Source organism: Hyperolius riggenbachi, chromosome 8 (genome assembly GCF_040937935.1).
Source record: "Hyperolius riggenbachi isolate aHypRig1 chromosome 8, aHypRig1.pri, whole genome shotgun sequence".
Taxonomy (NCBI): domain Eukaryota; kingdom Metazoa; phylum Chordata; class Amphibia; order Anura; family Hyperoliidae; genus Hyperolius; species Hyperolius riggenbachi.
Genome location: NC_090653.1, coordinates 32,896,314 through 32,912,103, shown reverse-complemented (window position 1 = coordinate 32,912,103; position 15,790 = coordinate 32,896,314). Strand labels below are relative to the sequence as shown.

The 15,790-nt window shown below is 45.0% G+C and overlaps 1 protein-coding gene across 2 annotated transcripts in view; it reads left to right on the top strand.

The window, feature by feature from the left end:
- The window catches only part of DAXX (death domain associated protein), a 53,209-nt gene that overhangs the window by 18,603 nt on the left and 18,816 nt on the right, over positions 1–15,790 (top strand). For both annotated transcript variants that reach the window (XM_068250191.1, XM_068250190.1), the window contains exons 3-5: positions 3,687–4,509; positions 11,354–11,514; positions 13,798–13,960. In XM_068250191.1, the coding sequence (XP_068106292.1) occupies positions 3,687–4,509; positions 11,354–11,514; positions 13,798–13,960 (1,147 nt within the window). The remainder of the gene's footprint in view (positions 1–3,686; positions 4,510–11,353; positions 11,515–13,797; positions 13,961–15,790) is intronic.

Here is a 15,790-nt window from a genome sequence, read left to right as displayed (position 1 = left end):
CTATTGTCATTTAAAATTAACGAGAACCGTCACATTCACAGACAGTCAGTGGTCCCGACAGGGTGCGCTGTTCTTGACAGTGAAAAGGTACAGTTGTCTGCTGTATAGAATGATCCACCCAGGCAGATTCAGTCGGCCAACTGTTACACATACTGGATGGGGTTCACAGGTATTGGCAAACCACCGTGTGCCCGACAGAGTTCATGCGTAGGACGCACAAGCTTTCAATCACTTCCCCACAGGCATCCTACTGTTCCTCTTACGTTCGCGTCTCCATTATATCACATCAATAACCGTGAACGATTACCCGTCAGCTGCTGTCTTTTGGCGTCTGTGTGCATCTGTCAATTGTCCGACAGTAGTCCAGCAAGTGTACGTCGTTTTAGGCTTTTATGAATCGGTGCACAGGTACAGGCAAGCAGAACAAACAAAACAAAATAAAAGTGAACATTAAACAACAAACATTTGAAAAGTGCTTTTCTCCCATAGGGCTCAAAGCGTATAAACATGGCTCAGACCAGTAATTAGTTAAATGGCAAATTGGTACAGAGGAAATTCTCCAAGTCCGCAAATGCCCGGCTGAACAGGTGGCTTTTCAGTCTGGATTTGAATAGCTCCATGGATGGTGCTGTCTTTACTGGGTGTGGTTGGGAGTTCCAAAGAGTAGGGGCTGCATGACAGAAAGCTCTAGCTCCAAAGGTTTTGAGGTACACTGTGGCAGTGACCAAGTTTATGGATCCTGCTGATCTGAGGTTGTGGGAGGTGTGGTGCATGTTCATTATGTATTCAGGGACCATATTGTGTAGGGATGAGAATGGTCAACAGTCCAAAGACTACCCAAAGTGATATAAACATGTTTGTACAGTGCCAACCCTACTTAGAACTAGCCAGTGTAACTTTATACTCACTGCAATATGAAATGATTCCAAGGCTCTGCATGCCAGTCTTTTTCGCAGTTTGTAATGTTACTGATCTTATTGATTAGTGATTGAGGGCCATGAAATTCTTCTGATTAATCTGTGTGGGAGCACAGAACAGACGTAACTAAACATGACAAAATTACCCCTTTTTTACCTCATGCAGTCAAAAAAATAAACCTCAATTTCTATCTTTTAAAACCAATATAAAGCCTTGTAGACATGAGGATGCATGTAACCCGGCAGGGATTGAGATTTAATCTCTCAGGTGACAGTGCAGTGCTGAGGCTGTACGGACGCATCGTAGCCTCCAGGCTAGCAACACGTCTGTTGCAATGGGGGGGTCCTGATGGATCAACACAGTTGGCGGGGAGAATAGGGAGGACAGTGCCCAGGGGTAGCGCACAAGCCAGACAATCCGCCAGGCTAATTGCTTGCCAAGGCTCCAAGGGGGCAGTACACGTTAGATTCTCAACTGAGGTGCACCACAATGCATTTGCCTTTATGAGTATTGACTGTGGCTGTCAGACTCCTGCAATGCAATGTGGGACTTGTAGTTTCGTAACAGCTGGAGGGACGAGTTTGCCCATGCCTGGTCTAGAATGTGTATAAGGTTTAAAGTAAATCTGAAGTGAAAATAAACTGAGATTAACCATTATATCTAGCCTCCTCCGACTAAAAGCTATTTTTAATCCCCCAGTTCTTTGTTTAAAATCTGAAAAAGTTGATTGTCCTTGCTTAACCATTTCAGCCCGCTGGGATTTTTCACCTTATACATCAGAGCAATGTTCACCTCCCATCATTCGCTAATAACCATCACTTCTTGGCACAATTTATTGATCTATATCTTGTGTTTTCCGCCACTAATTAGGCTTTCTTTGGGTGGTACATTTTGCTAAGAATTATTTTTTTATAAATGCATTTTAACAATTAATAAGAAAAAATGGAAAAAATTCATTTTCTCAGTTTTTGGCCATTATAGCGTTAAAATAATCCACGCTACCATAATTAAAACCTATGTATTTTATTTGCCAGTTTGTCTCAGTTACGACACCATTTAAATGTTGTTCCTATCACAATGTATGGCGCCAATATTTTATTTGGAAATAAAGGTGCATTTTTTCCGTTGTGGGAAATAAACAGTTATTTTTAATGTTATTTGTGTAAATTGTAATGTAAAAAATGTCGATGTAGTTTTACTATTTAGCCACAAGATGGCCACCTTGAGTTTATTTTTTTCTCCTTGTGCTTCTCGATTACCGGAAGCACAAGGACGAAGCGGAAAATTTTATTTGCAGAAAGACTGAAGCCTCTAGTAAGAGCGCTTCGGTTTTTCTGCTGGGGACACGGATCGGTGATCGGGAACCATGTTCCCGTTCACTGATCCCAGGGCTACCAGGGGAAAACGGGGGCACCGCAGCAGAGCAGCCTCCTGGACGTGAGGATCACGTCTGGGTGGCTGAAATGGTTAGAGTCTTTAACACAGTCTGTGTCTTAGCTAAAATATATGAACTATCGTTAGTTTGTTTTTTAAATCTATCCCCTGCATTCAGAAGCTGTTCTCTGCCTGGAAAGAGTTCTATGGCTGTAATTTCTTACAATTCCTTACCAGTGAGGGGTGCTATAGTCCAGCCAGGACTAGAGAGAAACCTGTGCCTTGCATACCTGAATGATTAACTCTTTCAGGCAGAAAAAAAAAACACCACCACCTAGTTCTTTGTATGGTTGGCATTGAACATACTATTCTCCCCAGAATTTTTTTTTCAGCCGGTTGGCATGAAAATTTAGCCGGGGGGGGGGGAATGCAGGGCCGGTGCAACTCGGCTTACAGCATAGGAGGAGGATGAGGTGAGCTGATGACAGCTGGGCGCTCACCAAAATTAGCACCCGGCTAAAAGAGCCTGGTGAGAACACTGCCGTTTATCTCATCATGTCACCTCGGGTAAACTTTAGGGTTATGGGATTCCAGGAGTCCACTTTAGGATAAGGAATATAAACACATTTGAACCTGTTTATTTTTAGTTCATGTTTTCTTTAGTTTCTAAACTTACTAATCATAGTTACACAAACCAGTGTGGGTTTACTTACCAGTTTGGTTTTGGTTAATGGGAGGAAATCAACCTGGAGAGAATGTAGTCTTCATGCAGATGGTGGCCTGGCAAGGATTCAGGCCGGCACTCAGACGCTGCAAGTGAAAACAAATTGGCCACTGTGCTACCGTAACATTGTTACCATGACGACAGGCTGAGTGCAGTGATGGTCATGTGACTGTTAGCTCTCCTGATGTCCAATTGTTGGCTTCAGGGGGGGGTGCTGTGGCCAAGCCAAGTTATTTCCAGTTCTGCGTCCTAACCTTAGATGCGCACTCCATAGTGACTTTCAGGAGAGAAATGTCCTAGAGCGGGGCTTAGCAAAGTTTACATTCTGCTGACCACGGGCCGCATTTCTGAAATATTTCCCCTTCTCTCTCCAAGTCCACCCCACCCCCTCCTTCCTGCAGAGTCGCGGGCGATAACGGGAACTTAAAACTCACCTGATTGCCGATTCCCACGTTGCATCACATGACACGATGTCGGGACGTGCCAGCGTATTACCCGCTGGCTGCCACAGTAACAGCGTTCGGCCCGTGGGCTGTAGTTTGCCCAGCACTGTCCTAGAGCCTGTTGGAGCTGGACCTTCTGGAAGTCTATGATTTAGAGGAATAGTCTTCAGTGGTCACAGGGCCGCTATGTCCACCAATAAAGTAATTGCTCTGTCTTTTTATTTCAGATTGTGGAATTCTCCACCAAGTTGACTGCCGAACATCCATCAGTCATCCCCTTCCTACATAAACGTTTCTCTAATGCCAACCCCTCCTACCTTGCTTCTGTTGAGTTCAGGAACACCCTGGGCCATTGTCACACCCGGATAAAAAACAAGCCATCGAAAGTCTTCGTTTACATAAACGACCTTTGTACAGCACTTAAGTCGCGCACGACTAAGAGGAAATTGAAACTAAACAAACTGGCCTCCGTACCGACTGCCCCTCAGCCCTCCGTGGACGAGGCTGAATACACAAATGAAACCGCAGAGCTGCAAGAGCAGGTGGAGGAAAAGAAAGGAGCTTCCAAGCGCCAGATCCGGTACCTGGAGAACCTGTTGCGAATTTACTCTCAGGAGATCATGAAGTTACAAGAGAAGGAGTTGACTTTAGAGGAAATGGAAGACGAGGACTCTACCTACATGCAGGAATGCCGGTTAAAGCGCAAGCTGGTGCGCATCTTCGAAAAGCTGTGCGAGCTAAAGCAGTGCTCCAGCAGCACCGGCCGGGTTATCGAACAACGCATCGCATACCAGGGCACCCGCTACCAGGAGATTAACCGCCGCCTGGAAAAGTTCATCAATAAAACCAGGGACGAGTTCCCGGACTACAACGACGTGTTTAAGGTGGTCCAGAAAGCCAACGACAAGCATAGTCTGGGACTCACGCGCAAGCAGCTGCAAAGCATTGCGCAGTACACCTTTAGGGATCTTGGCAACAAGCTGCAACAAAGGAGACGCTTAGATATGGTGTATAACTTTGGGTGTCACCTGACTGATTCCTATAAGAAAGGTGAGTGTTTATGAAAGATATGTAGAGAGAGGGAGGTATAGTTCTGTATTTGTTTTTATTAAAGTGTACCTGTGATGTGTACACTAAAAGATTTTATCATTATCCAGGGCTTCCTCCAGCCCCATGAGCACCAATGCGACTCTCACTATCCTACCGAGTGGCTTAGTTCGCCCAGTATCGGTCCTGGTAATCTGGCTCAGTCGTGCCAGTCGGCTTTTCTGCGCATGCACGCCCTCCCCTCGCACATGTGCAGAAGAGCCTGACTGGCGCAGCTGAGCCAGTTAACGGGACTGATACCAGAACGGAGCCACGCGGGAGGATGGTGAGGGGTGCATTGGGGCTCCAGGAAGCCCTGGGTAATTATAAAATCTGTGTGCCCATCTTAGGTTTGCTTTAAAGGGAACCTTAACTGAAAAAAATAAAAAGTTTTACTTATCTGGGGCATCTACCAGCCCCCTGCATCCGCCCTCGCAGTCACTCATGGCTCCTCTGGTCCCCCGCTGCCAGCTAGTTTCGTTTTTGCCGACTGGGAGTCGGCCGGCCGCCATGCAAACGTTTTTACGCATCACTGCTGGTGCAGGAAGCTATCACAGACAACAACAAGTACATTTTTACGCGTTACGGGTCTAATCCGTAAAATTATACGCATTAGACCCATAACGCGTAAAAATGTACTTGTTGTTGTCTGTGATAGCTTCCTGCACCAGCAGTGATGCATAAAAACGGATGCATGGCGGCCGAAAACGAAACTAGCTGGCATCGGGGGACCAGAGGAGCCATGAGTGACTGCGAGGGCACAGGATGGCTGCAGGGGGCTGGTAGATGCCCCAGGTAAGTAAAACTCTTTTACAGTTAAGGTTTCCTTTTTAAAGTGGGATTGTCCGCCATAAAATCAAATTTCATTTACCCACTGCTGTGTTTATTACATTGTCTACATCCTTACACTGCATTGCAAGCATTCCAATATAATCATAAATGTGTCTGCTGTAATGAATCTTATCTAAGTTAGCCTTGCGCTATTCTGGTACATTGCTGGGGAGAGGGAAGCTTGTTAACTCCCCGCCCACATTCCTGCTCCTCACTGATTGGCTGAGGGCAGTTCAGTGTTACACGGGGCTTTGAAAGGAAATACACCTCATTCCTCTGCAGAAGCTGCTGAATTTCATTGATGCTTTACTCACAGTACACATACCCGGGGCTTCCTTCCTCTCCAATAGCCTCCGGTAATAGGACTTCATTTGCGCCAGTTGGGCTGCTCTGCACATGCATAGCCCAGTCCCGTGCTATTTTCGCTGGGAGCGCTCTGCGCCTGCATGCCCAAAGCGGCCCGACCGGCACGAATGAAGCTCTATTACAGAGTCTCAGGTATGTATTGATTCTTCCCTTTATTCTAGCTCTGGTTCACTTGAAATGTATTAATGTTATATTGCAAAACCATTTGTGCTCTGGAGGCGACCGTGTGATGTACGGGAATAACGTTCTCACAGGAAGTACAAAAATAATGGAAGTTTCTACATAGAAAGTAAGGCATTTTGTGTGCGAATATCTTTTGAAGAAGTATTTGCATTCTCTGTGGTTTCTTGGAGGGCTGAGGCTGTTGCATGGAATACTTGTGGTGTTCTGTGGGATCTGACCAGATTATCATGTACACTCTGATGCTGGGCATACACTGCTCGTTTTTGCCGTCCGATTCTCCCGTTCGATTGTTTCACTGCTCGATTCAGCAGTCGATTCTCCTATCTTCCGCTCGTTTTTCTTATCTTTTTCCATTCACTGCTATCTGGAATCGAGCACCGAAACAATCGAGCGGGAGATGGGACATATCGAAAATTATCTGTCGAGCCATCTTAATGTCTCAAAAACGAGCAGTGTATGATACCTAGCATACGGTTGCTTGGATTTGCTTCATCCTACTCTTTAGAGGGATGACGTAGATTCAATCTGTCTAAGAATATTAATCAATATATTATTAAGCGCACATCCTTAGATCGCAGTTGTAATCAAATCTTCAAACCGCCTATTTTTTATTTACTGTGTCTTGCAATACTTTCAGTGGCGACCTCTACCATAGACACCCAATAGTAAACAGACTCAGCAGACGTATTGGCCACTGTTAGACTGGCCAACCATGCACAAGTCCAGGAAGCCTAGGAATCGGGATCCTAGTGTCACCACTGCCAACAGCCACTTGTCCTCCTTTTGTATTTCTTACACAAGTCCTCAGAAAGAAATCCTCACATAGCGTAATACTGTTACCACTAAAACACACTCACATTTGCCGAGATGTAAATCACACAGAGTTTTTCCACGGGCGCACCCCCGTTGCCAGGCTGGGCGTGATGTGTGTGCTGGCCTTCCACCACTCCACATCGGCTCGTAACGCCGCATTCCAAGTTCGCTCTGCACTTCCTGGTACGTGACACCAGGATCCTGATGTTCCTAGGCTTCCTGGACTTGTGCATGGTTGGCCAGTCTAACAGTGGCCAATACGTCTGCTGAGTCTGATTACTATTGTGTGTCTATGGTGGAGGTTGCCACTCTCCACTGAAAGTATTGCAAGACACAGTGAATAGAAATAGGTGGTTTGAACATTTGATTACAACTGGGATCTAAGGATGTGCGCTTAACAAGTATATATTGACTTTTGAAAGGCTGACCTGAGTCTGGTGACGGCGCACTCTGTGGGACAATTTGTAGCCATATAACTTTGCTATAGCGCTTTGAAATAGTTTTATTGTATAAAAAATTTTTAGCCTATAGCAATGACAGTCTGTGGTACTGGAAATGGCTGTCTAGGTTCCTGATCAGGTGCTTTTATAACTGATTGATTTTACTCAGTTAATCAAGGAGTTGTTACACCAGCCCAAACAAACTTTTGAACGTGCTTGAATACTAAAAGGGGAGGGGAGACACCCAAGAGCCTACTGTGGTGTAGTATGTAAAGGCTTGTTGTTGGAGTGAAAACATCAACAGCTGAAATACTCACAAGTGTAAGTGCCCATGATGCTTCTCACAGCTACTCCCCTGTTACTTGAGGAAGCAGGCTCGACTCACAAAACATCTTGCTACAAAGTGCACTAAAATTCTATTAAAATTGTGTTCTGTACTGAAATTGTGTCATCTGTTGGGAGGTAAGTCCACCACTACCTCCCATTTTCAAAGAAACTGTAACAAAAAATAGTTCCCCTGGGGGTACTTGCCTCCGGTGGGGGAAGCCTCCGGATCCTATCGAGGCTTCCCCCATCCTCCTGTGTCCCACGGCGGTCTCGCTCTGGCCCTCCGAACAGCGAGGATGTAAATATATACCATCCCGGCTCCAGCGCAGGCGCAGTATCGGCTCTCCGCTCGGAGATAGGCGGAAATAGCCGATCGCTGTCGGTCCGCTTTTCTGCGCAGGCGCAAGTCTCATGCACCTGTGTAGTAGAGCGGACCCAACAGAGATCGGCTATTTCTGCCTATTTCCGACTGGAGAGCCGCAACAGCGCCCCCGCTGGAGCCAGAAAAGGAAAATATTGCACAGCCTTACAAATTGTCCACTGTGCGTTCTGTGGGCTGCAGCGAGACCGCCGTGGGACTGGGGAAGCCTCAATAGGATCCAGAGGCTTCCCCCTCCCCCTACCGAGGGGAGTACCCCCTAGGGGCACTTTCATTTGTTAGTCTCTCTTTAAGCTGTTTTTAATGTATTGTATTCTTTCTGGTGCCTCTGTTCTATATCAAACTTATGAATGTACTTGCACAGGTCTAGGAAAATGTCTGTCTGGAGTGTAGCTGTAAGTAAAATACCATCAACACTAAACTAATTAGGGTGGTAATGGAGATGCTAATACTAAAGAGTTAATGTAAAGGTATGCCAATTCATGCAAATCCGAGCAGCTTGAAAATGCTGCTGGTCAGCAGGGATGAGCTTTAGGCATATTGAAGTGCTGTTGCTGGGAAGGGAAGCTGATGCGGCAGGGGAGGGTTAACTCGTCCCTGGCAGCAGCGTTCCACGATGCGCTCCACCGATTCAATACTTTCTCATTCAGCAGGAAGTGAATGAGGAAGTATTAGAGTGCAGGGTGGAACGTTGCCAGGGTTGGTTAACCCTCCTCTGCCATTCACTGCATCTGTATGCCATTGACTGTACGCTCATTCCTACTGGTCAGTTTCCAAGCTGCATAAAATGACCATCTTCCCGGTGTAAGTAGTGCCTGATACTAGCGCACAAGTGTGATGGGGAAGGTCTTGTGCAGTCAGCAAGCATGGCTGACCATGGTCTGCTCTATAGACTCTTGTGTAGCACAGCATGCTGCGCAAGGAAGGGTTCACACTTAATAAAAAATCATGTCCGAATTTGCTAAAACGCATTCACTCCTCATACAAAGGAAGTCTATGGAGAATTAAACTTCTATTTAAAAATTGCACTCGTGTATGTGCATGCGTAAAGAAACCTTACATCTTGTAGCATAAATCCGCACATCACATGCAAATTCTCATTGAGTCTCATTGACGTTCATTAGCTACTCTGCAAAAATGTGCAACACCCCTCCCCCAAGAAAATAAAAAAACTCATGCCTTTTTTTTACACTATACGCTGAAAACGGATGTATTTTTACTTTCAAAATACTGCATAGATACTCGGGGGAGATTATATAGATACGTATTCCCTATGGGGAAAAGGCCCCTAAACGCATTTAAATTATAGCTTTTATTAGGTCAATTAAAATAAATGAGCCGCAAAATATCTATACAGGCTAGGACAGTGCTGTACAAAAAGTGGCGTTATAAGGAAATTTGAACAAATGTGAGTGGTATATCACCAATAGGGTGCTAAGGTAAGGCTCAATACTCAGAGGTACTGATTCCCAGGCTTGACCAAATCAGTAGGCCAGACCTGGATGGTGTGAATACACCAGCCTACCAAATAATCCAGACCCTATGCTCACTAAATACTGGAGTTAGTGAGGTGGTAAACACTCCTTCATACACACATTTCTTAACATGTTTCACCCATAACGGGCTTCATCAGGAGTAAAATATACAGTGATAATTAGTGAAAAATAATAACCCCTCCCCCCAAAACAAATCAAGCAAACACCAGTATGTCAACGCCTGTCAGAGCTTTGACATGGGCTGACATGCTGGTGCTTTGACATGTCATAATACCAATGGTATAATGATCAGAGCTAGTGTGGGATTAGTTGACCCAGCAGGAAACCTCAGGTCACTTAAAGGGAACCAAGTAGCATTTTTAACTCTCAGGGCAGCTCTATAGCACATTTAAAAAGGCATGTTAAAGAGAATCTGTATTGTTAAAATCGCTCAAAAGTAAACATACCAGTGCGTTAGGGGACATCTCCTATTACCCTCTGTCACAATTTCGCCGCTCCTCGCCGCATTAAAAGTGGTTAAAAACAGTTTTAAAAAGTTTGTTTGTAAACAAACAAAATGGCCACCAAAACAGGAAGTAGGTTGATGTACAGTATGTCCACACATAGAAAATACATCCATACATAAGCAGGCTGTATACAGCATTCCTTTTGAATCTCAAGAGATCATTTGTGTGTTTCTTTCCCCCATGGACTGAAGTTTCAGGCTGCTCTTTTCTTCCTGCAAACAGCTTTGCCCTTGTTTGTAATTCCTCAGTATGTGAAAGCCCAGCCAGCTCAGAGGACGATTTATCCAGCTGATTAGAGCAGCTTCTCTCTTCTCTCTTATCTAAATAACACACAGGCAGTGTGCATAGAGGGGCCAGGAAGGGTGAGTTCATAGCAGAACCACAACACTGAAGAACTTGGCAGCCTTCCAGACACAGGCCGACAAGTCTGACAGGGGAAAGATACATTGATTTATTACAGAGACTGTCATAGTAGAAAGTGCTGCAGTTAGCCAGAACACATTAGAATAGCTTTTGGAACTTGTAGGATGATAAAAAACAGGATGCAATTTTTGTTACGGAGTCTCTTTAAAAATGTGGCAAAAAAACCCTTCCATTTCACCTATTCTTTTTACATTTAAGTGTTAAGTACAGCTTGTATTCTTCTGCTGGTCGGCAGGGAAGATAAGGACTGTTGTAATTAGTCTTTCTTGCATTGTAGCTGAGATCAAACAAAAGCATTCGACATTGGGATAGAGGGGTTAGACTGCTGCTCAAACAGCTAAGAGAAGTCATACATGCTGAAGTTCACACCCTTATGATGGCTTAGGGCAGTAAAAAGGGGAGGGGGGGTTAGCTTCTCAAATATGGCAGCTTTTACAGCTATTTGAAACCATGAGATGCTGCAAAAAAGACACATCCAGGGCACTGCTGCAGAATGCCATTAACATGCTCTGGGTGAAGCATTGTCTGCTTTTGATTTTAAACATTTGGTATTTGCTGCTGAGATCCCTTTAAATTGGATCTGAACTCTTGTACAGGACAGAAGGAAAACCTAGAGAAATGCACCCTGTATGTATTTAGAGAGTTTAGCCTGTCTAATCCCCCCTCATCTGTGACTAATCACAACTGTAATTTGATCTCTCTCAGCTGTGTCAGCTCAGGAACTTGCTTTGCTATGACAGATCAGCTAATTGGAGAACACAGCATGTTAACCCCATCTCTGCTTCCATGAAAGCAGGAAGTAGACACTGCAGATTGATTTATTGCAGGATTTGTATCAGCTGTAACAAATGTTTTTCTTTAAAGGTGGTTATGCTGTTACGGATCTTTTAGAGCAGAGAGGAAGTTCTTCTGAGTTCAGGTCCACTTTAAATTATAAGTTCCGCCCTGTTAAAGGGACCGTGGGAAGATGGTGTACATTTGGTTACTCTGATACGTTTATTTAGGCAATCTAACTGTAGTTACACACATGCCTTTTTTTTTCAGGTTATGACCCAGCTGAGCACGACTCGTCCTTGGCGCGACGCCTCCGGGACAATCGCAACACGTCAGAGCATCGTCTGGAGGACATCATCAAGAAGTATGCAGACATGCAGGATGACGGGGAAGACGTGGAGAGGAAGAGAGGAAAGACAAGGGAGCTTAGGGTATGTCTGCCATCTTGTTTAAAATGCAAAAGAGCAAGTGCATCTGTCTACTGTCTCAATTTAATGGCACACGCACCAATTGTGCTCACTTTGTGACACCCGCCAAGGTCGAAGTGAATCTTGAGTGCCTTAGAGGTGTTGCTAGGCAACAGCTGAGTGACGCATTCCATCTCTATGGCCTCTTCATAAAGCATTCCCGCATGCGGTAATGCTCTAAACAGCTGACTTTACCGAGCACTTAGCAAAGTGTCCACTCATAAAAGCTGTTTCCGCGTCAAAAGCTACAATTTCTGAGCAGTGCGGGAAATTACCGCCTTGTGCGGTGATTATCTCAACACGTCACTACATGTCAATTCATAAGGATTAGAGCAAGCAGAATTGGGACGGAAAATACCGTCTGTTTAGAAAAGGAGATAAACCAGCGGATAACAGCTAAGTTAATTGAGACAGACCTCCCAGGAAGCAGCAGTGAGAGCAGAACAAAAAATGCATCCCAGAATACCCAGGCTGTGTTTTTTAACCCCTTAGGTACCTGTTTTCAGATACATTTCACATCAGAAAGCCTGCATGTGTAACATTTCTTGACGTTTTCTAAGCTGCGGCAATTAAATAGATTGTTTAGAAAGACTATAAGACAGCTTCAGAGAAGATTCAGGACAAGGAGAGGCAGTTTTAAAAAAAAAAAATGCACATCTAAAGGGAAGTTGGTGCTGCCTCTTTTATTGTAATTCTCTCTGCACAGAGAAAATGTTTCCACTCAGCCAGCACTGCTGGTTTAGTGCAGGAATTCCTCGACCTTTCATCGCAAGTGTAAACTTCTTTATGAATTAGCACACAAAAGTGTAAAATACTGGTGCGGTGTTTTCCCTCAAAGATTTTTTTTTTTACCGTAAAAATTTTATGAATGGAGTTCAATGTAGGGGAGGGGCCGTGTAGCGCCTGATGAGGTAGCTTCTGTGGGTACTGGAAAGTAGGGAGAAAGTGGTCAAGCAAAAATGGAAAAACTAAAGGTGTATTCAACCACAGACCAAAACTTTGACAAAACACAGTTTGTACAGCCATAAAAAATCCCCCTTATCTCCCCCCCCCCCCCCCCTAAAATGTGATATCAGAGCCGTATTTCAAGGACATCAGCTGATGTAATACTCCCGGTTTACGTACACCCAACGCCAACTCTTAAACCACACCTACAACTGGAGCAGCGTATCACAGTAACACTCACACTGCAAGATGAAACATTCCTCCTAATGCTGTCTAATGGATTCCATGTACTGCTTTTCTACAATTGTGGAATGATTAAAGTTTTGGTCTGTGGTTGAAGACAGCTTTAGTTTTTTTTCATTTTTGGCTTAGCACGGTTGCTATGAGGTGGCTCCCCCTCATGGGGTTTACAGACCTAAAGTAATAATTGTCATGCGCTCCTCAGTTTGTGATATCAGTGAAAGTGGACAGGGCCACTGATTGTCGCTTAAAATTAAAGCAAGCTCGGGGGAACACTTTTGTTTGGTCAATATTTGTTTTTTCTTAAACTATTTTAGATTACAATACAAGAATCCTAATCAAGAGTCGGGCATAAGACATACACTATTGTACAGCCAGGAAAATTATTGCTCACTAAAGTGACCCGGCGTTGAATCGGCCTCCCAGTCTTTCCTGGCTGGTGCTCCCCTCCATTAGTCTGTGCACTCCCATCTTCATCCTCTCGGGGTCACCTCTCCTCATGACATGCCACATATCATTATGTAACATGTGCCGGGTCACAGAGCAGAGGCGCCCCTGTGTGGATGAAGACTGTAGTACATGGACCAATTGAGGAGCACAACAGCTGGAACAGGCGAATTCACAATACTTATACTGTCAAACTCTGCAAGTGCCCTGGGGACAAAAATAAAGTGGGGGGCGGCAGCCAGATTGGTAGAGGGGTGGTCCAAGAGGACTCTAATGCTGCTCATGGGACGTGGGTGTTAGGGGGGGCCCCAAAGTTACATTGTGACTAGAACTAAGCCCCTCTCCCAGTTCCCAACAGTCCATGAAACTGTGCCTGCACTTTGTCTGCAGATATATGCGGAGATACTGGCTGGTAACCTGTTCCCCCCCCCCCCCCCCCCCAAGGCTTTGGGAGCACAGTGTGTGTTTTGGAGAGCAGGGGAAAGGTTCTGTAACTTTCTCTGTATTTGCAGACCTGTCTGTGGTGTCCTTACTTCTTTGTCTCGCATGTTCTGATCTCCTTCCCTCTGCTGGATACTCCTGCTCCATCCTTATCTGTCATTGTTCTGCTCTCAGAGTTCTGCAGGAAACAAAGGCACGCCCTCTCATGACTCTGGGGAGGAGGAGGAGGAAGAGGAGGCGGCAGCAGCGGAAGAAGAGGATGAAGAGTCGGAAGAGTCTGAAGTTGATATTGAGGAGGAGTTGCAGAAGAGTGAGCAGGCAGTCGATGATGATGGAGGTGCGCTGCTGTTGATAAGAAGTCCCTAATATGGTTTTTTAATGGGGGGTATTCAGTGACTGTTCTTGACTCGAGATGAACAGATAATTTGAAAAAAATTAAAGTGGATCCTAGATGAGCTTTTACTCATTGCATAATTGTGTTCCTTTCCTATTGTTTATAGGGCATTCCTCAAGCCAAATACTTTTTTTTGTTTTAATACTCTAATTCCCTATAAACTAAACAAGCCACGCCCACAGGTTTTCAGAGAGCCAAGGCACTTTCAGACAGTAGCAAGGGCTCATGGGAGCTCAGTCTGGTCTAAAGTTTAGACAGTTTACACAGCAAATCTAGCTGCAAACAGCTTTAATAGAACATGATTATTTCTTCCTGTGATACGACAGCAGCCATGTTTGTAAACATTACACAGAGGCAAGCTTATCTGCATCTTGAGCAAAAAAAACTAATCCCCCCCCCCTCCTCCTCCCCTCTGCGGGCAGGAGGAGGGTGAGGTATTACTAGCCAGAGATTTCAGAGGCAGAGGGGAGGAGGAGGGGGGATTAGGTTTTTTTGCTCAAGATGCAGATAAGCTTGCCTCCTGTGTAATGTTTACATACATGGCTGCTGTCATTGTATCACAGGAAGAAATAATCATGTTCTATTAAAGCTGTTTGCAGCTAGATTTGCTGTGTAAACTGTCTAAACTTTAGACAAGATATATATACACAAGTCACTTGTTATAGTTCGTTTTTCATCTCTGTTCCGCTTAAAATTATGATCTGTCCAGATCCAGACTCTGTGGAGGCCGAAAAAAGTTTGCAATGGGTCAGTCCAATGTGTGAGATGGTCAATGCAATGTTTTGGTTCTGGCACTGCAGATTCTGGATCCTTCTGTGCTGTAACTGGCATAGTTTCCACACTTGGTTATCATCATTCCTTACACCCAAAGCTCTTTGTAAAAAATGTCACTTACCTGGGGCTTCTACCAGCCCCATGCAGCCATCCTCTGCCCTCGTAGTCACTCACTGCTGCTCCAGTCCCCTGCTGCCAGCTAGTTTTGTTTTTGCCGACCTCGGGGTCGGCCGGCCGCATTGCATACATTTTTTTAGCATTCCCGCTAGTGCAGGAACATTAATGCATAATTTTTTAAGCGATGGAACGCTAACAAATTTTCGCGTTGCAACGCTAAAATTTGTTACCATTGCACCACTAACGCAAAATGATGTATGCGTTAAGGTTCCTGCACCAGTGGGAATGCTAAAAAATGTATGCAATGCGTCCGGCCGACCCCGAGGTCAGCAAAAACGAAACTAGCTGGCGGTGGGGGACTGGAGCAGCAGTGAGTGACTACGAGGGCAGAGGATGGCTGCATGGGGCTAGTAGAAGCCCCAGGTAAGTGAAACTCTCCTTTAAAGGAATTATCGGGCAAAAAAAAAAATTCACTTACCTAGGGCTTCTACTAGCCCCATGCAGCCATCCTGTGCCCTCGTAGTCACTCACTGCTGCTCCAGTCCCCCGCTGGCAGCTAGTTTTGTGCATTGCATACATTTTTACGCGTTAGTGGTTCAACGTGTAAAAATGTACGCGTTGGACCTGCAACGCTTAAAAACGTATGTTAATGTTCCTGTACCAGCGGGAATGCGTAAAAATGTATGCAATGCGGCCCGCCGTCAGCAAACTCAAAACTAGCTGGCGGAGGGAGACCAGAGCAGCAGTGAATGACTACGAGGGCACAGGATGGCTGCATGGGGCTGGGAGAAGCCCCAGGTAAGTGAAACTCATCTCTCTTTTTTTTTTTTTTTTTTTTTTTTTTCGTGATAATTCCTTTGTGTAGTTACCTCCAATATTTGC